The sequence below is a fragment of the Myotis daubentonii genome, chromosome 8, assembly GCF_963259705.1.
Source record: "Myotis daubentonii chromosome 8, mMyoDau2.1, whole genome shotgun sequence".
Classification (NCBI taxonomy): Eukaryota; Metazoa; Chordata; class Mammalia; order Chiroptera; family Vespertilionidae; genus Myotis; species Myotis daubentonii.
The window spans coordinates 95,001,893-95,028,915 of record NC_081847.1 but is presented as its reverse complement, the minus strand read 5'-3'; the positions used below and the strand labels follow the sequence as shown (position 1 = coordinate 95,028,915).

Below are 27,023 nucleotides of genomic sequence, written 5' to 3'. Positions count from 1 at the left end.
GACCCAGACAAGGAGCGCCCGGGACCCAAAGGAAAGCGGCGGGGGGGGGGGGGGCGCCCCGAATCGGGCAAACGCCCACCCTCCCCGCTGTCGGGCGCGGGGCGAGCCGGCCCGGGAAGCGGTCCAGCCCCGACCGGAAGCAGCGGGAAGCGGAGCCCCGTCCTTCCCGGCCCGCGGGGGCGGCCACGTGGGCAGCGGAGCGCTGGTGGCGGCTCCCGGAGGCGCGGAGGGTCCCGCTCGCTGCTCGGGAAGGACGGACGAGCGGGGGGAGGGGGAGGAGGAGGGGGGCGGCCGCAGACCCCGCGGGACCCCGACCACCGGGAACCGGCCCGCAACCCGGAAGCAGATGCGGCTGCGGTTCCGGTCGGGCCCCCGCACCGGCTCCGCGCTCTGCCCGCGCTCGCTCTGCGCCCCGGACCCGGACCCGGACCCGGACCCGGACCCGGACCCGCGCTGTGGCCGATGGCGGAAGGGGACGCCGGCAGCGACCAGAGGCAGGTGAGTCGGACGCCGCCCCCCCCCCCCCCCCCCCCGCCCTCAGGCCCCGGTCCATCCCCGGTCCCTCCCACCTCCCAGCCCCCCCCCCCCGCGACCTGGCCGCCCCGCGGTTCTGTGCCCCTTCCCGTCGCCAACGGGTCACCTGGACGAGCCGCTGGTTTGGGCCCCGGGAGACGGACTGGACCAGCCTGGCGCCCCGGCCCCCCTCCCACCCCGCGCGGTGACGTCCGTCCTTCCCCGTACCAGGGGGCGGCGGGGGGGGGGGGGGGGGGGGTCTCCGAACCGGTTTTTTTAAATTAAATCTTTATTGTTCAGATTATTACATTTGTTCCTTCCCCCCCCCCCCATAACTCCCCTCCTCCCAGTTCCCGCCCCACCCTCCGCCCTCACCCCCCACCCACTGTCCTCATCCATAGGTGCACGATTTTTGTCCAGTCTCTTCCCACATCTCCCACACCCCTTTCCCCCCCAAGAATAGTCAGTCCATTCCCTTTCTATGTCCCTGATTCTATTATAATCAACAGTCCATTCTGTTCATCAGATTATTTATTCACTTGATTCTTAGATTCACTTGTTGATAGATGCATGTTTGTTGCTCATAATTTGTATCTTTACCTTTTTCTTAAGGACACCTTTCAGCATTTCATATAATACTGGTTTGGTGGTGATGAACTCCTTTAGCTTTTCCTTATCTGTGAAGCTCTTTATCTGACCTTCATTTCTGAATGATAGCTTTGCTGGATAAAGTAATCTTGGTTGTAGGTTCTTGGTATTCATCACTTTGAATATTTCTTGCAACTCCCTTCTGGCCTGCAAAGTTTCTGTTGAGAAATCAGCTGACAGTCGTATGGGTACTCCCTTGTAGGTAACTGAGTTTCTTTCTCTTGCTGCTTTTAAGATTCTCTCTTTGTCTTTTGCTCCTGGCATTTTAATGATGATGTGTCTTGGTGTGGTCCTCTTTGGATTCCTTTTGTTTGGGGTTCTCCGCGCTTCCTGGACTTGTAAGTCTATTTCTTTCACCAGGTGGGGGAAGTTTTCTGTCATTATTTCTTCAAATAGGTTTTTAATATCTTGCTCTCTCTCATCTTCTGGCACCCCTATAATTCGGATGTTGGTGCGCTTGAAGCTGTCCCGGAGGCTCCTTACACTATCTTCATATTTTCGGATTCTTTTTTCATTTTGCTTTTCCGATTGGGTGTTTTTTGCTTCTTTGTATTTCAAATCTTTGACTTGATTCTTGCGATCCTCTAGTCCAGCGGTTCTCAACCTTCTGGCCCTTTAAATACAGTCCCTCATGTTGTGACCCAACCATACAATTATTTTCCTTGCTATTTCATAACTGTAATGTTGCTATTGTTATGAATCGTCATGTAAATCTCTGATATGCAGGATGGTCTTAGGTGACCCCTGTGAAAGGGTCGTTCGACCGCCAAAGGGGTCGCGACCCACAGGTTGAGAACCGCTGCTCTAGTCTGCTGTTGGATCTCTGTATAATATTCTTTATTTCAGTCAGTGTATGCTTAATTTCTAGTTGGTCCTTTTTCATATCCTCGAGGGTCTCACTAAATTTATCGGTGTTTTCCAGAAAATTCTTGAAAAACCTTATAACTGTGGTTTTGAACTCTATATCCAGTAGTTTGCTTTCTTCCATTTCTGTCATTTGTGACCTGTTTCATTGTTTCCACATTTTTTATGCTTCTCTGTGTTGATAGAGTGGCTTTGTGTGCTAGGTGTCCTGTAGGGCCCAGTGGCTCAGCCTCCCCAGTTACCTGAGGAGGACACTCTTGGTGCACCCCCTTGTGGGCTTTGTGCACAGTCTTGTTGTAGTTAAGCCTTGATTGTTGTAGGATCACTGGGAGGAATTGACTTCCAGGCCAATTGGCTGTGAGAATCAGCTGTGTCTGCAGTGGGAGGACTTCTGTGCTGGAGACACCCTTATGGGCCAAAACTTGCTTCAATGGGGCTTTGGTCCTCACTTAGTCTGCCCCCTGAGTGTGTCCCTTATGGATCTGAGGAGTTGTAATCTGGATATCCCACTCTGACTACTGGGTACACTGGCTCTTGGATCTCTAAGGAGGTGCTAATATAGCCTCTGCCTGAGGCTACCCAGCAGGAGCTACGAGATCTGCAGATTCCTCTTCCTTGTTTGGAGTTTGGAGGTGCCCAGCTGAGGCCCAGCTGTGAAGCAGTACAAACTGCTGTTGGGCCTTGGGCCTTCTCTTGGAAGTTCTGTGTCTGTCTGGCCCAGCTGCAGTTTGTTAGGCAATTTTCAGATTGCAAAGGACCAGGGCATTCATATGCAAAAGCCTCTGCCTCAGCCTGGGTGGGGCGGGGTCTCAGGGGATCAACAGGGTGGAGCAAACAGCTATGGCTGATCCTCAGCCCTGCCCTAAGGGGCCACGTGTCTCAGTGTCCTCGGTAATCGCTGCAAGCACCTCTGAGGGAAAGCTGACCTCAAGTTCCGAGTTCTGCCTGCTGCCAGACAGTCCAGTTTCGCCCCGTATGAGACCTGGGTCCCCAGAGACTCGCCTGGAACTGGCATTCAGAGCAATCGGGGGCTTGTGACTCCTTCCCGATTCAAAAAGACAGCCCCGTCCTCAGTTTCCAGCCCTTTCCATGTGCGCCTCCGTACCTCTGCACTTTACTCCCACACCTCCTCTGAGTCTCAGTGTGCTTTTCTCTTTCCTTCTAGTTGTAGAATTTCCACTCAGCCAGCCTTCCTGTGGTTCTGGGTGATGTCCGTTTTGTCCTTTAGTTGTATTTTTGAAGTGGTTGTGCGAGGCAGCAATTTCTGGTGTTTACCTATGCCGCCATCTTGGTTCCTGCTCTGAACCGTTTTGATGCCTGCCCCCTCCTGCCCAAATCCAACCCGGGAAACGGCGGGAGGAGGCAAGCCCCGGGGGAAGGGCTCCCGCTGGCCATGGGAAGGGCCCGGGTGCGGATCCTCCCTTCCGCCCGCGGGTGGGGGTGCACTTGGTTCCCGGGGTGGCCACCGCTCGGCGTGGAGCAGCCTCGTGGCCCCTGACCCCCACCCCTCAGGCCACCCCAAGGGGAGGGCGGACCAGCCAACAAGAACGGTCATCAGTGTCCACGCCCCACCCCCACCCCAACCCACACTCACACCCACACCCTCACCCACACCCACACCCTCACCCACACCCTCACCCACACCCTCACCCTCACCCAAACCCACACCCACACCCTCACCCTTACCCACACCCACACCCTCACCCACACCCACACCCACACCCACACCCACACCCTCACCCACACCCTCACCGTCACCCTCACCCACACCCACACCCTCACCCAAACCCACACCCACACCCTCACCCACGCCCTCACCCTCACCCTCATCCTCACCCACCCCCCACCCACACCCACACCCACACCCACACCCACACCCTCACCCAAACCCACACCCACACCCTCACCCACACCCTCACCCTCACCCTCACCCACCCCCCCACCCACACCCCCACCTACACCCTCATCCACACCCTCACCCACACCCTCACTCACACCCCACACCCTCACTCACACCCACACCCACACCCTCACTCACACCCACACCCACACTCACACCCACACCCACACCCACACTCACACCCACACCCCCACCCACACCCTCATCCACACCCTCACCCCCACCTACACCCTCATCCACACCCTCACCCTCACCCAAACCCACACCCACACCCTCACCCTTACCCACACCCACACCCTCACCCACACCCACACCCACACCCACACCCTCACTCACACCCACACCCACACCCTCACTCACACCCACACCCACACCCACACTCACACCCACACCCCCACCCACACCCTCATCCACACCCTCACCCACACCCTCACACCCACACCCACACCCTCACTCACACCCACACCCTCACTCACACCCACACCCACACCCACACTCACACCCACACCCTCACCCACACCCTCACACCCACACCCACACCCTCACTCACACCCTCACCCTCACCCAAACCCTCACTCACACCCACACCCTCACCCACACCCTCACACCCACACCCACACCCTCACTCACACCCCACACCCTCACTCACACCCACACCCACACCCACACTCACACCCACACCCCTCACCCACACCCTCACACCCACACCCACACCCTCACTCACACCCACACCCACACTCACACCCTCACTCACACCCTCATCCACACTTGCACTGTTTTGTTTTTTTAAAAATATGTTTTGTTTATTGTTGATCGTGTGACAGACGTCAGGCTGGTACAGTTGAAGGCAGATGCCTTACACACCCACCGGGGAGGCGGGGTTCCAGTCTTAGGGCGTTTGGTTTGTTAGCCCCCCTTCCCCACTTCTCGCAGAATGAGGAGATCGAGGCGATGGCGGCCATCTACGGCGAGGAGTGGTGTGTCATCGACGACGGCGCCAAGATCTTCTGTATCAGGATCAGCGACGACATAGACGACCCCAAGTGGACGCTCTGCCTGCAGGTACCCCTCCCCCTCCCCCCCCCCCTCCTCCCCCTTCTCCCCCTCCCCCTCCCCCCCCCTCCTCCCCCTCCTCCCCCTCCCCCCTCCCCCTCCTCCCCCTTCTCCCCCTCCCCCTCCTCCCCCCCTCCCCCTTCTCCCCCTCCCCCTCCCCCCCCCTCCTCCCCCTCCTCCCCCTCCCCCCTCCCCCTCCTCCCCCTTCTCCCCCTCCCCCTCCTCCCCTCCCCCTTCTCCCCCTCCCCCTCCCCCCCCCCTCCTCCCCCTCCTCCCCCTCCCCCCCTCCCCCTCCTCCCCCTTCTCCCCCTCCCCCTCCTCCCCCTCCCCCCTCCCCCTCCTCCCCCTCCCCCCCTCCCCCTCCCCCCCCTCCCCCCCCTCCCCCTCCCCCCCCTCCCCCTCCCCCTCCCCCCCTTCTCCCCCTCCCCCTCCTCCCCCTCCCCCCTCCCCCCTCCTCCCCCTCCCCCCCCTCCCCCTCCTCCCCCTCCCCCTCCCCCTCCCCCCCCCGCCCCTGCAGCCGCGTCATTGCCTCCAGGACCCACTGCTGTCGGGTCCTCCACTGATGCTGCTTGTGCCACTTCTTTGAACTGTCTTCCTGTTGTTGGGTTCTGCTAACCATCGATGATCTGAACCTGTGAGTCATCACATCTCAGCTCGTGCTAAAGTCGAGCTTTGAGCGATGGTCCCAGCTTTCTCTCAATTATCTAAGTCACGCGAGTGTCCTCCACGCACCCTGCGCTGCGTGTCACGCCTCCTGCCCGTTTGGTGGGCGAGGAGTGGAGCTGGGAGAGAGCTGATGTTTAGGAGGAGGTTGGTGACTCGGCAGTTCCCAGCCTCGGCCCTCGTTTCTGTACCAACAGCCAGTGTGGTCAGGATAGATCAGCGAACGGATCGGCCTGGCTTCTGTCTTAGTGCTTGTCCTGTGATTGCTGCCTGTACGTAGCCACGTAAGAGATGCCAAGTTGAGTTTTGTCGGTACCGTGGGGCCTTGACTTACCAGTGTCCCGACTAACGAGTTTTTCTAGATACGAGCCGTCTCTCGGCCGATTTTTTGCTTTGAGTTGCGAGCTAAAATTCGGGTGACGAGCCAGCTTCAGATACCCCACTGCTAGTTGGCGCAGCGAACGTCACAGTGAACGCCACCACATCAGCCCAGCATCACGTGTCTCACTCGTTCACAATTGATTTGATGTACGAGTAATTTGAGTTACGAGCTCCGTCACAGAACAAATTAAACTCGTAAGTCAAGGCCCCACTGTATTTGTTTTTGTAATAATACATTTTGCAAAGAGATCTCTGTGGTTCTCTAAGTGTTAGCTCATAATCGAATTAACAGGCTATAATAGCATTAAATATTCTTTTAGTATTTCTTCAGAAAAAATCTCCGGAACATGTTATAATGCCACTCCATTCACTTAGACTTACGGTGTAACGACCCTATTTCAGTTTTTCTTTCCTTTCATCTTTATTTTCTAACTTTTGTTGTGTTTAAACTTTCTCTGCAAATAGAAAATTCCTTGTTAAAAATTCGGCCTCATCATTGGCGATGTCTTTAAAGTAGAAGCATGAACATGAGGCGGGAAGTCTCTCGAGACTTAGCCAGACAGTGTTCTGGTTTTGGAATCTGTCTGGCGACTGGCTTTAAAACGACACCCTTTTGAGCCACGACAGGTAAGCATTGTGTTTAAACTGCTCCGCAGGTGATGCTGCCGGACGGGTACCCGGGCACAGCGCCCCCCGTGTACCAGCTGAAGTAAGCTCTGTTTCTGTTTCTGGCTTTTTCAATCGTTGTATCGTTTTTGCTTTAACGTCTCGGAAGTCAGCATGGTTTTATTTTACTTTAAACAGTTGCTTTGTGTGTGAGTTTATTTGTTCATTAGATTCCACCTGTAAGTACAGTCACGTGGTGCCTGTCTTTCTCTGACTGTTTTATTCACTTAGTGTCATGCTCTCCAGTCCCCCAAGGTAAGACGTCCTTTTTGCGGCTGAGTAGTATTCCATCCTGTAAATGTAGCTCTGCTTTCTACATTAAATGTTTATAAAAATCATCCTTTCCAAGTATTGTGTGTACTGTACGTTGTGTGTACAAAGTATCTTATCAGAATGTATATAGAAATTAATGCCTTTGGGGCTTGGTATGGAGCATTTAAATAAATTTAATTACGTAAGAACATGGTGACGTACGTCACTTACTGTTGTCCTGGAGATGGGCAGGACCTTTAGACAAACTGGGATCTTGAAACCCCAGCTGTAGAGCTCCTCCGGCCAGGCTCCGCCCCAGGTCCAGCCGCAGGAATTACCCTAATGCCCCCAGGAATTACCCTAATGCCCCCAGGAATTACTCCTAATGCCCCCAGGAATTACCCTAATGCCCCCAGGAATTATCCTAATGCCCCCAGGAATTACCCTAATGCCCCCAGGAATTACCCTAATGCCCCCAGGAATTACCCTAATGCCCCCAGGAATTACCCTAATGCCCCCAGGAATTACCCCTAATGCCCCCAGGAATTATCCTAATGCCCCCAGGAATTACCCCTAATGCCCCCAGGAATTACCCTAATGCCCCCAGGAATTACCCTAATGCCCCCAGGAATTACCCTAATGCCCCCAGGAATTACCCTCGTGGGCCCGGGGCTCCTTTCCACCCTGCGTTGTTGAGGAACTAACCTCTTGGCGGCCAGAGCATAATCTGAGTTCCGTGAGCTGCTGACACGCGTCACCTTGGCTTGACCTTGCCCCTGACCTTCTAGGAAGTTTAAACCCTGGGAACAGAATTGAATTGAACCTCAAGGACTCAATTTTTTTTGTTAATCCTCACCTGAGGATGTTTTCCATTGATTTTAGGGAGAGTGGAAGAGAGAGGGAAAGGCAGAGAGAAACGTCGATGTGAGAGACACACATCGATGGGTTGCCTCCTGCATGTGCCCTGACCAGGGCCCGGGCCGGGGAGGAGCCTGCATCCAAGGTCCGTGCCCTTGACCGGAATTGAATGTGGGACCCTTCCGTCTGCAGGCCGACCCTCTATCCACTGAGCCACACCTGCTAGGGCCAATGAACAAAATTTTTACCTACCGGGGGATTGCGTTTCGTATGAGTGTTTTGAAACCATAGCTCTAACATTTGCTGTTAATAATGGGCCTGTACTGTTAAGCCTCTTTATTAAAAATGATAGATGTAAGTATAGAATACTAGTAAACACTCTTGCCCTTTTCAGAAAACCTGAACATCTCTTACGGTCACGTGGCACCCGCCTGGTTTGTTACAGCTGTGCCGAGACGCCAGCTGGGGGAAGCTGGGGACCCGAGAGGGCGGCAGACCCTGGCGCGTGTTCTGCCCCTGGCGTAAACGCCACGGTCTCGTGGTGTCCCCTGAGCTCACCGCCTTGTAAACCACATTTTAATGGGATAACATTGGTGTTGGTTTCGCCCAGGTTTCCTGGGAGGACTAAATGAGTTAATGCCAAGGAAGCGTTTTTGAACTGTATTAACTTAAGACGACATTTTAAGGAAAATAATTTTTGAAAGTGAAACAAAACTAATTGGTGAGGTAAGCCATAATTTACGTGTGAGATGTAAACATAAGCCTTGAGTAATCTCTTCTTTCCTTTCATCGTAGTGCTCCTTGGCTTAAGGGGCAAGAACGGGCAGATCTGTCGAACAGCCTGGAGGAGATCTACATGTAAGTGACGGCGAGTGAACCGCTTCCCTGAGTGACCATGTGGCTCTTGTTGGAACTGAGATGTGGGGCCTTTTCGTGAGCGAGGAGGGTGGCTTAAAGAGTCCTGGCAGGTGCTTACATAACTTTAATGCACATTCAGTGTCAGGCTGTGTTGAATGAGACACATAACACCGGAATCCTAAGCATCATTATTTATTAAACTAGTCATTTTAATAGGAATTTTCTTGCATTATGCCGTAAGATTTAGGGTCTATTAATTATACTGTATTTTTTGGTTGTTGTTGTTAATTCTCACCCAAGGATATTTTTCCATTGATTTTTAGAGAGAATGGAAGGGAGAGGGAGAGGCAGAGAGAAACATTGATGTGAGAGAGACACATCAATTGGTTGCCTCTTGCATGCACCCCAACCTGGGCCAGGGAACCTGCAACCGAGGTACGTGCCCTTGACTGGAATCGAACCCGGGACCCTTCAGTCTGTGGGCCAACACTATCCACTGAGCCAGCTGGCTAGGGCTACTGTATTTTTTACTGTTCCATTCATTCAGCACGCGGGTGAGACTGATGAGGAGGGTCCATGGCGACGGTCAGCTCAGTTTTTGCCAGGTAACCAGCGGGGCAGGCTCCCTGAGAGACGAGACGGCATCGGCTGTATCATGCAGGCGTGGAGCCACTGGCGCCTGCATTTCAGCAGCCCTTTCAGATGCAGGTATAAATGAGGCACGTGTGCGGGAAGCGCCTGTGAGCTGAGGGGGAGTGTGGAGTGAGCTGGGGCGGGAAGCGTGGTGTGAGCCAGAGGGGAGTGTGGTGTGAGCTGGGGCGGGGAGTGTGGTGTGAGCTGGGGCGGGGAGCGTGGTGTGAGCTGGAGGGGAGTGTGGTGTGAGCTGGGGCGGGGAGTGTGGTGTGAGCTGGGGCCGGGAGCGTGGTGTGAGCTGGGGCGGGGAGCGTGGTGTGAGCTGGAGGGGAGTGTGGTGTGAGCTGGGGCGGGGAGTGTGGTGTGAGCTGGGGCGGGAAGCATGGTGTGAGCTGGAGGGGAGTGTGGTGTGAGCTGGGGCGGGGAGTGTGGTGTGAGCTGGGGCAGGGAGCGTGGTGTGAGCTGGAGGGGAGTGTGGTGTGAGCTGGGGCGGGAAGCATGGTGTGAGCCGGAGGGGAGTGTGGTGTGAGCTGGGGCGGGGAGTGTGGTGTGAGCTGGGGCGGGGAGCGTGGTGTGAGCTGGAGGGGAGTGTGGTGTGAGCTGGGGCGGGGAGTGTGGTGTGACCTGGGGCTGGGAGCGTGGTGTGAGCTGGAGGGGAGTGTGGTGTGAGCTGGGGCGGGAAGCATGGTGTGAGCTGGAGGGGAGTGTGGTGTGAGCTGGGGCGGGGAGTGTGGTGTGAGCTGGGGCGGGAAGCATGGTGTGAGCTGGAGGGGAGTGTGGTGTGAGCTGGGGCGGGGAGTGTGGTGTGAGCTGGGGCGGGAAGCATGGTGTGAGCTGGGGGGGAGTGTGGAGTGAGTTGGGGAGGAGTGTGGTGTGAGCTGGGGGGGGAGTGGAATGAGCCGGGGCTGGGAGTGTGGTGTGAGTTGGGGGTGGTGTGGTGTGAGTTGGGGAGGGGAGTGTGGTGTGAGCTGGGGGGGAGTGTGGAGTGAGTTGGGGGGAGTGTGGTGTGAGCTGGGGAGGAGTGTGGTGTGAGCTGGGGCGGGGAGTGTGGAGTGAGTTGGGGAGTGTGGTGTGAGTTGGGGCGGGGAGTGTGGTGTGAGCTGCGTGGGGAGTGGAGTGAGGTGGGGGGAGTGTGGAGTGAGTTGGGGGGGAGTGTGAAGTGAGATGGGTGTTCTGGTGCACAGGGTGGCGGTGGAGAGCAGTCGGTGACTCTGAGGTTGGTGGTGGGGCCTTTAAGGGACAAGGATGCCCGTGGAGAAGAGTGTCCCTTAAAGAAATACTGACGGCTGTAAGCGAGGCTTTGGTGATTGCGTGGATGTTGATTGATTTGCGTATATTTTTCTTTAAATATTTTGCATGTGGGTATTTTGAATATATGAAAACAATTATTCTAATAAAACCAAAAGTAAATGACATTTAAAAATACTTACAACAGCCCTGGCCGGTGTGGCTCGGTTGGGTGGTGTCTGTGCACCAAAAAGGTTGCCGTTCGATTCCCGGTCGGGGCACCTGCCGGGCTTGGGGGCTGGGTCCCTGGCAGGGGGCGGGCAGGAGGCATCCCGTCCGTGTTTCAGTCTCACATGATGTTTCCCTCCCTCTCCCTCTCCCTTCCTTTCTCTTTAAAAACCACTTTTAAAAAATACTTAGAACAGTTGTGTTAAGAGAAAACGAAAGGCCTGGATTTTTCAGGCGGTGTTTGAATTGACGGTCTGTTTCAGCAGCGTTTCATTGAATGTCCAATGAGAGGGTTGTTTCAAACCCCACAGCTCCTCGCTGGGACGGGCGTTGAGTGTGGGTCTGACCAGCTCGCTCTCCGTTCGGCTGGGAAGCGCTTTGTCCACTTTTCCTGTGGAGCTGCTTTCCCGCCAGTTCGCTTCACGAGGAAAAGCAGGCGTCTCGCTCTGGTTCTCACGGACCCTCGGGGCGGAGGAGCCAGCAGGACGAGGACACAGCTTCTGTTTGTTCTGATTGGTTCCTGATTCTGCCAGAGGCTTCCTGGCAAAAGTCTGAAAACCAAACCCTAGGGGGTAGTTAGATACTAAGAACAAGCTATTGTCACGAGAAAGCACAGATGCGCCCGGATCACAGTGAGAGCCACCGCCCCCCTCAGGCGGCCGCCCCTGGGGTGGCGTGCTGGAGTCCAAGGGCAGGAGTAACCTTCACTTGCCTCGGGAAACCGTTACGCCCACGACAGCGCCCTCCGTGGGCCTGGGGGGTCTTGCACACGCACTGGGCCTTCACTCTGTGCAGCTGCCATTCGCTGACCTGCTCGTGGACATGACCCTGACACGCTTCTTCTCAGAGAGCCTGGAGGACGGACTCAGTGACCTGAGGCAGCCAGGCCGTGTGTGGAGCCAGTGAGCCACCTTGGGCAGGGGAGCATTTTGTCAAAGGCAGAATCTATACATAAAAAAGGCTAACATGCCAAGTGCCCCTGGGGAGTTCGGCTGGGAGACCGGGAATTCGATGGCTCCCTATGACGTGCGCTGACCACCAGGGGGCAGCGTGGAATGAAGGGAGGCCCCGATCGGCACTGACCGCCGGCCAGGCCTAGGCACTCTAGCCGTGCAGGATCTCGTGCACCAGGCCTCTGGTGTGAATATAAAACTGTTGCATCGATTTGCTGTTCAGGCCTGTGAATGGGCTCCCTGAGGGAGTTCTCGAATGCTTTTGTCCTTGGTGGGAATCAGCATGACCAATGAGAAGCACACCAAGGCGTGCTTTCAAAGCGTTCAAAAAGTGTTGCAGGGCAAGCAGTGATCGGACATTAATACTGAGAAATTAAATCGCGTGCACATCTATCTCACTCTCCAGTGCAAGTTCATACGTTTTCTTTCTCTTCTTTGGGTGCCACAATTGTGCTTGTTTTAACTAAGACGTTAATTTTGGAGCCAGTGGGAATTTTTAATGTTGGTATAAACTGTATTAAATATAAATATTCATTCATAAATGTTACTAAAGCTCATGTCCTTATAAATTCCTCTTTAAAAGGCATGGCTAGATGCGTGTAATTTCTTAGATTGTAAAGATGTCTGTATTCTTTTGAATTTGAGAAGGAAATATTTTTAAATAACATTTTCCCCCTGAATTTTGTTCAGACAGAATATTGGTGAAAGTATTCTTTACCTCTGGGTGGAGAAAATAAGAGACGTCCTGATACAGAAAGCTCAGATGGCAGAGCCAGGTAGGACGGAAAGATATTACCAATGATTACATTGTCACATGGATATTCTATTTGAAGTTTTTAATTACAGTCTGTATTCTGCTCTATGGTTTACATATAATATGTGTTTTCTGGAAAGTTCATTTACTCATGTAATTATGGTTCTTTGGTTTAATATAGTCTTATAGAAATATAATTTTATGGTTAAATAAAATTTATGGATCAAAAACAAACCTCTTCTTTGATTATTGTTGAGGTAATATGTACCGCGTAACATTCTTCATGAGTTATTAGGCTGTAAGCTGGACATTATGTTTACAGAAATGCTATGGGGAAAAAACTTTGGAAAATATACTGACGGACAGTAAGGATATAAAAATTCACTTTGAAAATTGATTTAAAAGTTCAGTTGTAATTCACTTACCATAATCATTCAGCCTTTAAAACTGTGTAATTGGGTGGTTTTAGTATATTTCATGGTTGTGCAGCTCTGACCGCTCTCTGATTTCAGGACATTGGAACGCTCACATTCTGCTCTGTTGCCGCTATCCTCTGATTGGGCCATTCAGTCTGTGGCAACGTGGGCATTCCTCACCTTGCCTCCTCGCTCTGCTAGTCTTTGCTTCACTTTCCACAAAGACCTCGAGAGGACAGTAACGATTTCACCCGACTCTTACTTCCAAATAGAGTTTTATTGTTATCACCGATAGAATGTTTTCCAGTTTGGAAAAATAGGGATACAAAACCCCCGCATTGGTTTATGACAAATGTTTCAGAAGGTCAGACGGAGGACGAGTTCCTCAGGCCTCCCCCGGGAAGGTCAGCACACACTGGAAGGCAGCAGTGTGCCCCTTTCCAGGGCGTTTACTGTTTTCCTGCAGAAGCAAATGCTGTTACCGCTTCCTTTCAGCAGAGAAATGAAGTGCGAGGCCGTTCTGTCCACTGACGATCTTCTCTGACGTACTTCCCTTCATGCTTCTGCTCCGGAGAGGAATGCACAGCATTTCTGGGCATCGAAGGGAAAAGTCCTCTGACTGTGCCAGGCCCCAGCCTAGGGGTGGGGGGCGGTGCAGGGAAGGGGTGCCGCCCGTTAAAATGTGGGGCTCTAGAATTTTGGGATCACTCAACTCAGGAAACTTAAGAAGTTACTGATCTTAAGGTGTTTCCCCTTTTCCACCTTATTCATAACGCAGTCGGCCACGCTTCAGATGTTAAAGCCGTTGCTGTGTTCTGTACACGCGTGGTTTTCAGGCATTTTGTTTGGGACGTTTGACCAGGAGCTGTTTGTAGGTCACGCTGGGGGCGGGTCCTGAGGGCTGGGCCAGGCGGGGGTCAGGGGGCTTTCCTGCCCGGCTCCCCTGTGACAAGGGGAGCGTTTTGATTTCAATGTTAATCTTCAGGAGAAACTTACTATTTATTATTTCATATTGTTTTTTTCTACTTTAGAAGCATTGAATTTTAAAATAATTGTATACAACTGTTAACAATATTTTAGAATTTTGAGCTCATTTTAGACGCACAGGAAAATTGCAGAAATGACGCAAAGAGCATGCCCCTCTCACCCTGCTCCCCCCACAACCTCAGACGCGACCTCGTGCCGCTGTCCAGACCCGGGAGCTAACGGCCGAGGGTCCGCTAAGGAGCTGGCTCAGGTTCACGGTTCTGACGCGAATGTCCTTCTGGCTGTTAGGGCCCCGACAGGACCCCAGTGCCTGTTTCCTCCTCTCTCCTGGCCTCTCAACGCTGCCTCCGTCTTCCTTTGACTTTTGTGACTTTTGATGACTTGACACTTTTGAAGAGAAGCGATTGTCTGTTTTCTAGAATGTTCCTCAACTTGGGTTTGTTTGTTATTTTCCCGATGGGAGTGGGATTGGGCACTCGGGCAGTCGTGCCACAGGAGTGACCCGGTGTCCTTCACAGCACGTCGTATCGAGGGGCTCATGGCCTCAGCGTGCTTATTGTTGGTGATCTTGACCTTGACCCCTTGCCAGAGGTCAGCACTGCAGAGTCCCTGTTTTAGTCAAGGTTCTCTTGAGACAGAACCGATAGGAGGGGTGTGTGTGCGTGCGTGCGTGCGAGTGTGTGCACACGTGTGTGAATGTGAGTGTGTGTATGAATGTGTGTGTGCGTGTGTGTGAATGTGAGTGTGTGCGCATGTGCACATGTGTGTGAATGTGCGGGCGTGCGCACACGTGTGTGAATGGGTGCGCACACACGTGTGAATGTGAGTGCGTGTGTGTACGTGCGCGCACACGTGTGTGCGTGTGTGCACATGCGAGTGTGCATGAGTATGTGCATGCGCACGTGTGCGTGTGTGCATGTATGTGCATGAGTGTGAGTGTGTGCACGTGTGCGTGTGTGAGTGCGTGTGTGTGTGTTTAAAAACAAGAGCGAGAGAAGGAGAAAGAGGTGCGGGAGAGAGGGAGAGGGGGAGAGTGCCTTATTTTAAGGACCTGGCTCACCATTCTGGAGTCTGGCAAGTCCCAAACCCGCAGGGCAGGCTGGGCCCAGGCAGGACTTGGCGCGGCAGCTCGTCTGCAGGTGCCGCCCCGGAGCTCCCTGTGCCGGGGCCGGTCCCCCTCCCGCTAGGACCTGAGCTGGAGGAGGCGGCTCACTGTCGGGCGCGTCTGCTTCCCGAGCGTCTGCTCAGAGTGAGAATTCCTCCCGGAAAGGCCTCCACAGGAGCAGCCAGAACAGAGCTTGACCCGGTTCCGGGTCCTGTGGCCGAGCCAACGGGCGTGAAACTTACCATCGAGCCCATGGGAGGGACGCTGTGGAGATGGGGTGTCCGTCCCCCTCCAGCGCCCCTCGCGGTGTGAGCGCTCACGGGGTGTCTGTCAGCAGCACTGATGGCAGCTCGCAAGCGTTTTCCTGCTGCGGGTGGACCCCGTCCTCCTGCCTTCGCCCCTGGGGACCCTCTGAGGAGGGCGGTCTCCTCCATGTGTTCCGCTGATTTCTGTCCCTGCGGCCTGCGTGTCCCTGCGGCCCGCCTGTCCCTGCGGCCCGCGTGTCCCTGCCCGCCTGTCCCTGCGGCCCGCCTGTCCCTGCGGCCCGCGTGTCCCTGCCCGCCTGTCCCTGCGGCCCGCCTGTCCCTGCGGCCCGCGTGTCCCTGCCCGCCTGTCCCTGCGGCCCGCGTGTCCCTGCGGCTCGCCTGTCCCTGCGGCCCGCCTGTCCCTGCGGCCCGCGTGTCCCTGCCCGCCTGTCCCTGCGGCCCGCGTGTCCCTGCCCGCCTGTCCCTGCGGCCCGCCTGTCCCTGCGGCTCGCCTGTCCCTGCGGCCCGCGTGTCCCTGCGGCCGGGGCTAAGGTCTCGCGCTGCCATTGCTGTTGCTGACGGTCCCAGGGGCGGGTCCTGTGCGCCTTGGAGAAGCTCGAGTCTCTGAGCAGCTTAAACCTCTGGAATCACAGACGACCCCACAGTCCTTGGTGTCCTAGGCTCGGCCCTGGGATCAGCGACTGGCTGAGGCCTGATTCCTTCCCCGAAGGACGTGCTCAGAGCCCACGACGCAGTGTCATTTCTGACTTTCTTGTAGAGCACTCGCGTGTCTCCCGTCCCGCGGGCGTCACTCCGTGTCTCCCGTCCCGCAGGCCCAGAGGTGAAGCAGAAGACGGAGGAGGAAGACGTGGAGAGTGAAGACGATGTCCTCGTGGCGTGCCAGCCCGAGACTCCGGGGCGAGCGCTGGGCTTCGACATCGCTGAGCGTCAGACAGGTACGAGGCGCTGACGGCTGTGTCTCTGGCACAGTGACTGCGAACCTCTGAGCTCGGCCTGTCAGCGTTTTGAAAAACCCTCACTTCCCTCTGGTGCCGTGTCACATACAGAAACTTTTTGATCTTTGCAACCATAGTAGAACAAAAGATTTATATTTTTGATATTTATTTTATATATTTAAATGCCATTGAACAAAGAAAAGTCAACCAAAAAAATGAGTTCGCGTGTCACCCGGACACGCGTGTCACAGGCTCGCCATCACTGCTCTAGACGGTGGACGGTGATACTGGGAGGGGTTTGGGGGATGGGCAGACGTGTAGTGAGCCCGCACGTGTTGGGAAGTAGTTGTCAATATGCAGGAAAACGCGGTCGTGTCTTTCCCGCCTGCTGGTCGTCTGGTGTTGTCTGGGCCTGTCGGGCGGGGAGGAACTCTCTAGAGTTTGTATCGTGATGGGAGGTGGGAACTAAGGAAAGCTGTGTTTTTAATTCACATTTCAATTCACACACGTTTTTCTGCTTTGAAGTTCTCAGCAGCCTCCTGCCATCTCAGCGTTGAATTTTGGTAAAACTCACAGAATAAATGTCCCACTGGAAGCGCAGCCACTGAATGAAGCCTAAATGCCTTTAAGGTTATAGCTTCTGCGTAAGCAAATTTCTCCATAATCTAGTATGAAAGGAGAATCAGCTGTGTGTTAACATCAGAAAGCATGTTCCCCTTCAGTATTTTAAGATATATTTATATTGATTTCAGAGAGGAAGGGAGAGGGAGAGAGAGAGAGAAACATCAACGATGAGAGAGAACCATGGATGGGCTGCCTCCTGCACGCCCCACACTGGGGAGCGGGCCCGCAACCTGGCCTGTGCCCCGACCGGCATCGAACTGTGACCTCCTGGTTCATAGGTCGACTCTCACCCACGGAGCCACACAGGCCGGGCCCTTTTAGCATTTTACATTTTTGAGTGAATGGTCCATTTCCTCAATCCCTTATAGAAGCACGATTGGCCAAAGGGAGCACCGTTCTCCGAAGGCCAGGTGTCCTGTGCCCTCACACCGCGGCCTCGAACCCGTGCCGGGAGCATCTCAGGTTCTCCCGCTGCCTCGGGACTAGTAGGGACGGAGAGGAAGGGAGAGGGGAGGGCCCAGGACTCCCCGGCTCCGACCTGCGTGGCTCCTGCTTCGTTCGGTCACGTCTTCGTGGCATCAGGTTTCCTTTGGGAAACAGGACCCCCCATGAGAAGAGTGACAGTTGCAGGCACAGCGCACGGCACCCGGTGCACAGGGACCCGGTGCTGCGCTAGGACAGGCCGCCCTCCACGGGACGGGACGTTGGCGGCAGAGCAGCCGGGGAAGCTGGTCTGTGCTCGTCCGGCCACGACCAGCGCGGTGGATTTCGGGGCTGTTTACAGCCGCCCAGAAACACGTTCACAGGTGTTAGCTGAAGTAGTTCATCGACTGCCAGGCAAACTGACTTGGTGAGATTCAACCAAGTGGCTAGAAGTGGGGACACATTTTAATTATTTTTTCCCGAATAACTTTCCATCCTAAGTGCAGCCGGTACAGCAGCCAGGGTGGCTGGTAAGTTTCTCTCTCAATTGAATGTATTGGGGTGACATTGGTTAATAACATTGTGAGGGTTTCAGGGGTACAGTTCTGTGACTGAGCGTCATCTCTATGTTGTATGGTGTGTTCTCCACCCCAAGTCAAGTCTCCTCCCATCACCATTGTCCCCCTTCGTCCTCTCCTTCCTGCCCTCTAACCCCCCCCCCCCTTTCTCATCAGACGGGGGGCAGGTTAGTGGCTCTTAAACTTGTTTAAGAGTCAGAGTAGCTGGAAATGATGATACCCCGTGGAACACCAGTTTGGCATGTTATTGATATACTAGAGGCCCTCCCGCAGGGTCCCTTCACCTGGCCGGTGATCGTGGCCATCAGGGCTCTCACCCAGTCCTGATTGGGGCCGATTGGGGTCGGTGGCCGGGGAGGGACTGCGGGAGGGACTGCAGGTTGGCTCCAGGGCGTGTCCAGCCCCAACTCACTCAGTCCCGATCAGCCAGACCCCAGCAGCAAGCTAACCTACCGGTCAGAGTATCTGCCCCCTGGTGGTCAGTGCACATTACAGCGACCAGTCGGTCAACTACTCGGTCGGACACTTAGCATATTAGGCTTTTATAGCTATAGAGTTAATTCAACGCTATGAAGTAGGAACAGTTTTATTAGCAGAAGACATTCCGTTATAGCTGTAAAACAGTGTCATAGGTTTCCCAGCCAATGTCATTGTCCACCAACAATAGAATGGATGAATGCATTACGGTGTATTAGCAGCTGTCAGTGTTTTTGGTCTCAAGACCCTTTTAAACTCTTAAAAAGTAGTCGTGTCAACTTGTGCTGCCGCCACAGTCTGGGGTTGGAGCCCCGGCCCCCACTCTCACTGGTGACCCAGACAGGTGGGTTTATGTGCAATATATTGGGAGCCTTTTTACTTAACATCATAACTGAATTTCATGGGCAGCTGTGAGTTGCTGTTTGGGTTGATTTGCCATACAATGTACATTTCTTTCCCAACTCTCCCCTCCACCCACACCATTGCCACTGTTTTAGATTTTGAATGTATGAATTTAAAAATAAAAGTAACCTCCTTCCTTAACTTACAGAAACGGAAGAGCTGCCGCCGATCGACCACGGCGTCCCCATCACCGACCGACGGAGCACCTTCCAGGCGCACCTGGCCCCCGTCGTCTGCCCCAAGCAGGTGGGCTGCTCGTGCCCTCGGGTGGGGGCGGGGGCGACGTTGTTTCACCAGCGCAATCCCAGCGAATGGCTTTGCAGCCACACCCTTGCTTTCACTGTTGTTGTTTTCACGTAAGAGAAGCGATTCGCTCAAGAGAAGCGATTCGCTCACCTTCCCGCCCCCCGTGCTGAGAATCTGGGGGAGGCGTTCGGTGTCCTCTGTCACTCTTTTAAATTGTATCTAAACGCTGCCTGGGGCTGACCCTTGTAATGGGTTTTCAAACAAACACCCATGTGGTGCTGCAGAAATTACTACGTTTCATAGTGAAAAAGAATTACGTGAGCCCTGCCCAGGGCTCCCCTGGTTGGAGCCTCATCCTGTGCACCAGGAGGTTGTGGGTTCGATTCCGGTCCAGGCCCCTGTGGGACGGCCCTCCAGCCGGCAGAGCCTCGCCAGCCAGGCCCGAACCTCCCGCTTCGATGCCTCTGCTAGGGCTGTGGGTGAAACATTGGGGTTCAGATCAACATTACCACACGGGACCCACTCACACTGAGGTTAGCTGTGAGTGACCTGAAGTTGCGATTGAACTGAGCGTCTTTATTTTCATTTGCCAACCTGGCCCCTCCGCACACACCGTGTCCTCCGAGCGGGCGGCTCCTTCCTGCCCCTCTTCCCTTTGGACACAGAGATGACCACGTCTCTCAAGTCTCGCTCATGTCACTCCCAGTGGCTGTGCAGGAGCCCCAGAGAGTGTCCTGGTTTATAGACTGTGGGACACACCATTACGGTGCATCTATCATCCCAGATGCGTAAATTCGGTAAACTTTTAGAGCTCATTTTTTGAAATTCTCGTATTTACATGTAGAATTTTCTACACGGGGAAACATGTTCCTGTTTAACCCTTTGCGGTCGTATTAAATTTGGACATGGGTGTCGTACTGGTCGGAATTCATTTCCATGAAAGAGCAGAGATACATAACACAAGATTATGAAGGATAAACAAGATTCATTAATTCTTTTCTGGAACTACGTCACTACTAGTAGAATCACTACAGACGTTATCACTTTCTACGTCAGAGTCAGTATTCAAGGTGCCAAAATAAAACTCTTCATCGTTACTTTCAGATTCGCAGTACACTTCTTTCGGTAACTTTCTTTTTGCCACTTTGGAGGATTATTTTGAAATATCGTAACAAGCGAGAATGCCTGATTACAGTTAAACGTAATTTGTAAAGCTTTATTTGAAATTCTGCGAAGTGTCTCCGAAGCTTGTCGATTTCTTCACTCTCAAAAGGCGACTGACTCGCCGTGGTGTTCTGCATGACGAGTGTGGAACGACCGCGTTTGTTTATATTGAGTTTCGATATCTCCGATTTGTCGGGACAATGTTTTGGTTCATGACAAGGTCACTTAGACACTTAAGAGCTTTCAGAGAAATTATGAACTGATACATGAATGAATAGAGATAAGATTTGTATGGTTCCTTGCTGTGGTGGCTGAGAGTAGACAAACGACCGCAAAGGGTTAAGTATGAGGCATGGTTAGTGCTCAAGTATTTTTCTGATAATTGGTGTTTAGAAAACAGGTCTGTCATGTTCATTCCGTCGTGAGCACCGGTCTCTGCCCTGAATGAGGAGGAAACTTGGAAGTGGCCTTCTCAGCTGAGGAAGATTCTTTTTTAAAAAATATACATTTTATTGATTTTTTACAGAGAGGAAGGGAGAGGGATAGAGAGCCAGAAACATCGATGAGAGAGAAACATCGATCAGCTGCCTCCTGCACACCCCCTACTGGGGATGTGCCCGCAACCAAGGTACATGCCCTTGACTGGAATCGAACCTGGGACCCTTGAGTCCGCAGGCCGATGCTCTATCCACTGAGCCAAACTGGCTAGGGCTGTAGAAGATTCTTTACGTAACTTCTATGCCATCTGCAGGGCTTACATCAGCTTTAAGATGTTTCCTAGTGTTTGTTTATAGAGAGAGTGAAATGTGCACATTTGTTTATTCATGTCACTGCTGTTTTTAAGGTAAAAATGGTTCTTGCCAAATTATATGAGAACAAGAAAATCGCTAGCGCCACCCACAACATCTACGCATACCGGTGAGTGAGCACGCCTCCAGGAGGGTGTGGTTCGTAAAGACGGGAGAAACGTGCATGACTGTAAACAATAATAACTATCATGTATTCTTCCCATTACAAAAGCAATCATTTGTAGAATATTCATAAAACTGCAGAAAAGAAAAAAAATCAGAGGGGAAATCAGCTATTTTCTACCATTAAATGCAACCAGTAGTACGTGATACATTTTCTGTCCTTTCTGTGTAAAGTTTATCTTTTTAATGCTTTGCCCTAGTACCACATTTTTTTCTTAATGTACAAAAACAAATTTCCATGTTGTTTACCTTGCTTTGTGAACATTATTTTAATGCTTGACTAATAGTTGTCTGAGGTTGCAAACTACATTTTATTTAACTGTTTCCTGTTGGTTTTAGTTTTTCCTGTTTCTTTCTTTTTTTAAAAATATATATTTTATTGGCTTTTTACAGAGAGGAAGGGAGAGGGATAGAGAGTTAGAAACATTGATGAGAGAGAAACATTGGTCAGCTTCCTCCTGCACACTCCCCACTGGGGATGTGCCCGCAACCAAGGTACATGCCCTTGACCGGAATTGAACCTGGGACCCTTCAGTCCGCAGGCCGATGCTCTATCCACTGAGCCAAACCGGTTAGGGCAGTTTTTCCTGTTTCATTATCTATTCTATATAATAAAAGAGAAACATCCAAATTAACCATCCCTCTGCTATGCCCATAAGCCATGACCACCAGCCAATCAGGAGTGAGTATGCAAATTAACCCAACTAAGATGGCAGCGGCCAGGGAGCTGGAGCGAGCAGGAGGCTTGGGTTGCCCACAGCGATGGAGGAAGCCAAGCTTCCCACCTGCCCTGGCTGGCCCTGGGCTCCGCTCAAGACTACAAAGTTTCAATTATAGAAGATAAATAAATCCCAGAAAAAAGAAAAAAAGGAGAGGCTGGGAGCTTGGGTCGCTGGGGGGCGTGGCCATCCCGAAAACGGCCATCAGCCCCTCACCCAGGCTGGCCACACCCCCATGGGGTGAGGGTCCCTGCTGGGGGACTTGGCCAGCTTGCCAACAGCCATCAGCCCCTCACCCAGGCTGGCCAGGCACCCTAGCAGGACCCCCCACCCTGAAGGGGGTGTGGCCAGCCTGAAAATGGCCCTCAGCCCCTCACCCAGGCTTGCCAGGCACCGCAATGGGACCCCCACCCTGATCCAGGACACCCTTCAGGGCAAACCAGCCGGCCCCCACCCATGCACCAGGCCTCTATCCTATATAGTAAAAGGGTAATATGCAAACTGACCCTAACAGCAGAACGACTGGGAATGACTGGTCACTATGACACACACTGACCACCAGGGGGCAGATGCTCAATGCAGGAGCTGCCCCCTAGTGGTCAGTGTGCTCCCACAGCTAACCTCCTGCAGTCAGATAACCTCCCATGGCCCCTCCCCCCGACTGACCAGCCCCGATCAGCCCGGTCCCCAGCCAGGCCAAGGGACCCACCTGTGCACGAATCCGTGCACTGGGCCTCTAGTTATAGAGAAGAGCCATGAACGTACCAGATGGTGAATGATAGTGAACACACACCTAGTGTAGTTCAAGAAGGGTTTTCAGAAACAGATATGCTGGTTTTGGAAGTAAATGGCAACTCATACGAAGTGTTTTGAGGTTTCGAGGTGTGAGCGCTGTTGTGTGTGTTTCTAGAATATTCTGTGAGGACAAGCAGACCTTCCTGCAGGACTACGATGATGACGGGGAGACGGCGGCCGGCGGGCGCCTGCTGCACCTCATGGAGGTGGGTCCGTGGTTCCTGACCCGTCCGGGGCCTGAGCTCCCCAGCAGCACGGGGCTCCCTCCCGTGAGGGACCAGCCCTCGGGCGCTCTGAGCGGGCGTGCGGGCTCATTAGGAGTTCGTTTCTGAACGGTGACGAGAAGATGCCACCCCTGGGGGCGGGCAGAAGGCACAGGGTTAGTCCAGGCCTCGCGCTCCCAGCCCTTTCCTCGCGGCCACAGGAGATTGTCTGCAGCTGGGGGACCTTCTTGTTTTGTTTTCTGACACTTTCCTCCCTTTATTTTCATGTTCTGTCTGTGAAATTCCTGGAAGTTGGTTACCGGAGCTTCTGAATGGATCCAGGATCTTTCTTTCCTTATGAAGTTGTCCATCTCATTGCCTGGTGTTCCGAGACATGTTCTTGATGGTCTCCTAACATTTGTTTTAGCAACCATGCATTTAATTACATAATTATAACAGTTCCCCTCTGCCTTTCCTGTTTCCTGTTTTTCCTTTCTGTGGTGTGCTGTCTGGTTCCGTGGACGCAGTATCTCCTACTGTTTCCTGCGTCTGCGGATTCATGTTTGGTTTTCAGAGACGTCCTCGCAGGTGGTTGCCGGTCTGTTCGGCTGCTTATCTTGCCCTTTCCCGTTGGTGCGGCTGGACCCCCCCCCTCCGTCTGGGATCGCCGACGGCCCCGTTCTGAGGGGCTGTTCTCTCCCCAGGTGGTGGCGGCAGTGTCTTCCGCTTTTGTGTGAGGTTTGCTCACGCCCTGGAGGGCACTCTGCGTGGTCAGGCCTGCGGGTCAGTGGGCCTCGCCTTAGGGCGCGTTGGGCACACGTCAGGCCGAGGAAGACGTGTGGGCAGCGCCAGCGAGGCCTCCGCAGCCCGTGCCCTCTGGCCGCTGTTTAGAAGCAGGTCCGTGTGGCCCAGGGTGAAGGCCCCAGACAGCTGTTCTGGTTGAAGTCGCCGAGAACTGGGACTCCCCTGCCGGTCTCCCCTGCACGCCCGGGGCCAGCGTTTGCAAGTTGAAGGCCGTGGAGCAGGCGTTCCTTTTCTAAACCCCCTCCTGTCTGTCCCCTCCTGTCCCCTGGGCCGTCCGTCTCACTCGCCCCCCCAGTGCGTCCGCCGTGGGCGTCGGGGGCGCTTCTGCGCGGGGTCAGGGCCGCGGGGCTCACGCCGCACCCTCCTGTCCGGTCTGCCGAGACGCAGGTCCTGAACGTGCGGAACGTGCTGGTGGTGGTGTCGCGCTGGTACGGCGGCGTCCTGCTGGGGCCCGACCGCTTCAAGCACATCAACAACTGCGCCCGGAGCATCCTGGTGGAGAGGAGCTACGCGGGCTCGCCGGTGAGCCCCCCCCCCCTCCGCCGGGGCTGCCCGCGCCAGAGGACGTGCCCGGGCGGTCAGCATCCGGTGTCAGGACACCTGGGCCGGGAGCCGCAGACAGGCCCCGGCAGAACCCGGGGGCGGCCAGTGCAGACCCTGGCGGGGACTTCCCTCCTGCACCCGCAGGTCAGACGCTCCTGGAGTTCACGGGGCCTCAGGCCGGTGGCTTCCATCCCCGAGGCCGGGCTGAGCCGTGCGTGACCTGGGTCCTCAGACGGCCACGGAACCCACATTCCTGTCACGGCCGCAGCTGCTCTCCCGGGCAGGCCTTTCGGGCCTCCTCCCTGGACGTTTGGAGGGTTTTGTTTCATATTTTGTAACGACGTTCGTTTCTATTGTTTTTAATCTCAGCTGCTTTACTTTAAAAAGCGGACACTGGAGCCCGGCCGCTGGCTCCGAGGTTGAGCGTCGACCCAGCACCAGGAGGTCCCGGTTCGATCCCCAGTCGGGGCACAGGCCCGGGTTCCCGCTCCACCCCCAGCAGGGGGCGTGCGAGAGGTGGCCGATCGATGTTTCTATCCCCCTCTCTTCCTCTCTCTCTAAAATCAATAACATTTTTTTAAAGAAGTGGACAATAGAATAATACTAAGATTATTTAAACATAAATCTCTTAGGTAAATGAGTGTTTTCCTTGATTATTGTCGATTATTTTGTAAATGTATACATAGAGGGTAAACAGAAGTGCCGTATAAAACAGGATGATACACATGGAAGTAGCTGTACTTCCACTATTGTACAGACTCTAGGGATTAGGTTTAAGGCTCCTAAGCCAGTAGCTTCGTGTACATGGGGGGAGACTGCATTGATTTTATCTCTTTTCCAGGAGGAATCATCGAAGGCTTTGGGAAAGAACAAAAAAGTGAGAAAAGACAAGAAGAGGAGCGAACATTAACAGCCGATACGACTTAGCGGTCAGCTTACCTGTAATCAGACGCAGGCTCCTCACCCATCAGCCGTCTGTGCAGGGAGGGGCCCTGCGGCCCCGCAGCCATTCATCACGACACCAGCGTCATCGCCTCCCCTCGGTCATGTCCTCCGCCAGCACCAGACCCTGTGAGCACCATGCACGTGGCTTCGGCTGCGGACGACGCGCTGGAGCTTCACCACCACTTCGCCCGCGAGGGAGGCAGCAGCGGCCGGGGCGGCGCCTGGACGGGCGCCTGGACGGTCTCCTGGACGGTTGCTCGGCCGCCTCAAGTGCCTTTGTCGGTGGGAGCGCGGTCTCGGGAGGAGCGGCCGCGCCTGCTTCTCGTCGGTCGCGTTTTGCTGAGGGACACGCCTCGCCTGCTCTTCCGCTCGGAGAGGACTCGCTGAGGACGGGCCTGGGAGCTCCCTCCGGTGGTTTCAGTCCTCAGCGTGTCGCCCCTGAGGGTGGGCGAGGCGGGCGCGGGCCTGTCCCCGGCCGCCAGGTGCTGGCGCGACTGTCACACCTGTGCTGGCAGGAGTGTGTGCCTCCGTCCCTGTTGGTGACTGAATTTCAGAAAGCGGTTTTCTCGCCTCTGCCTTTTGGTTTCGTCCTCGTGATGGGAAGCGGTGAACATGGTGCCAGGAGCTCCTCCCGCCCCGAGATGTGTCCGTTCTGCTTCTTCAGCAGGAGTCCCTTTCCTGTGACCCCCACTGGGGAACGAGGGCCGTGCTGGGCGCGAGGCTGTGGCTGACGAGGAGAGAGGACGGGAGAGGGAGAGGGAGAAACATCAGTGATGAGACAGAATCATGGATCGGCCGCCTCCTGCACGCCCCCCACTGGGGATGGAGTGTGCAACCCGGGCACATGCCCTTGCCTGGAATCGAACCTGGGACCCTTCAGTCTGCAGGCCGACGCTCTATCCACTGAGCCACACCGGCCAGGGCCCTTACTTGGTGTTTTTAATAAGAATAGCTTTCTGCTAGGATGGATTCTGAGAAATAAGATCTGAATTATATTTGTTGTATGTGTTTACTGTTGCCAGTTATCAATTGTCATCAGAGGGCGACATACATGTATTTAGGTAGAACACATCAAGTTCCATGAAAACTTCAGTATGTCCTATATTAACTTAAAAAAGTTGAAGTTAAAAACTACCAATGAGCATGAACGTAATTTCACAGTTTTGGCACATCAGGCCTGTGGTAGGGGCCATAGAACGGCAGCGGAATTTGGTGCTGCAGAGAAGTCACTGCGAGTCCTTTGCTCTGTGCCTCCAGATGGAATTTCTTTCTTGCTGATTTAGCTAATATTTCCTTAGGTCTTTTAGAAAACCTTTATTTCTGGGATCTCATTTTTCTTTAAAAGCAATCTTATTTTTGCTTCTTTCTACAGAATTATGAACCACGTTTTCCTGACTAAGGCACCTCATTTCCTTTGCCCCAGGCAGCTAGTTAATGAGGAGAATCTCAGTCTCCGATTCTGGGCCTGAGTTATTTCACTGACTGTGTGTATGGACCCCTCTCCAATAATCGTATCTGTTTTTCTCTGTTTAAAAGTTTATCTTGAGTCCAGGCCGGTGTATTCAGTGGGTAGAGCGGCGGCCTGTGGACCGAAGGGCCCCGGGTTCGATTCCCATCAAGGGCACGTGCCCGGGTTGCAGGCTCGGTCCAGCGTGCAGGAGGCAGCCGATCAATGATTTCCTCTCTTCGTTGATGTTTCTCTCCCTCTTCCTCCCCTTCCTCTCTGAAATAAATAAGAATATATTTAAAAAAATTTATCTCGAGTCCAGGCCAGTTTGGGTCAGTGGCCCTCGCACTGGAGGGTCAAGGGTTCGATTCCCAGTCAAGGGCATGTACCCGAGTTGTAGGTTCAGTCCCCACCCAGTATTGGGGCTCGTGCAGGAAGCAACTGATCGATCGATGTATCTCTCACATCCATGTTTCTCTCTCTCTCCCTCCTCCCCTCCCTTCCATTCTCTCTGAAAACCAA

General features: G+C 54.0%; 1 protein-coding gene across 2 annotated transcripts; it reads left to right on the top strand.

Moving 5' to 3' along the window:
- The first annotated feature begins 268 nt into the window (after positions 1-268).
- Positions 269-26,811, top strand: IMPACT (impact RWD domain protein). 2 transcript variants are annotated; one of them, XM_059707445.1, is made up of 12 exons: positions 269-498; positions 4,859-4,987; positions 6,679-6,731; positions 8,594-8,656; positions 12,388-12,473; positions 16,038-16,160; positions 17,714-17,737; positions 18,813-18,910; positions 20,919-20,992; positions 22,675-22,765; positions 23,954-24,088; positions 24,951-26,811. In XM_059707445.1, the coding sequence occupies exons 1-12, from the start codon at positions 463-465 to the stop codon at positions 25,017-25,019; spliced, it is 981 nt and encodes a 326-aa protein (XP_059563428.1). In that variant the 5' UTR covers positions 269-462; the 3' UTR covers positions 25,020-26,811. The 2 variants fall into 2 exon arrangements, with proteins under 2 accessions (XP_059563428.1, XP_059563429.1); XM_059707446.1 differs by lacking the exon at positions 17,714-17,737 and having other exon boundaries at positions 273-498.
- Positions 26,812-27,023: the final 212 nt, after the last annotated feature.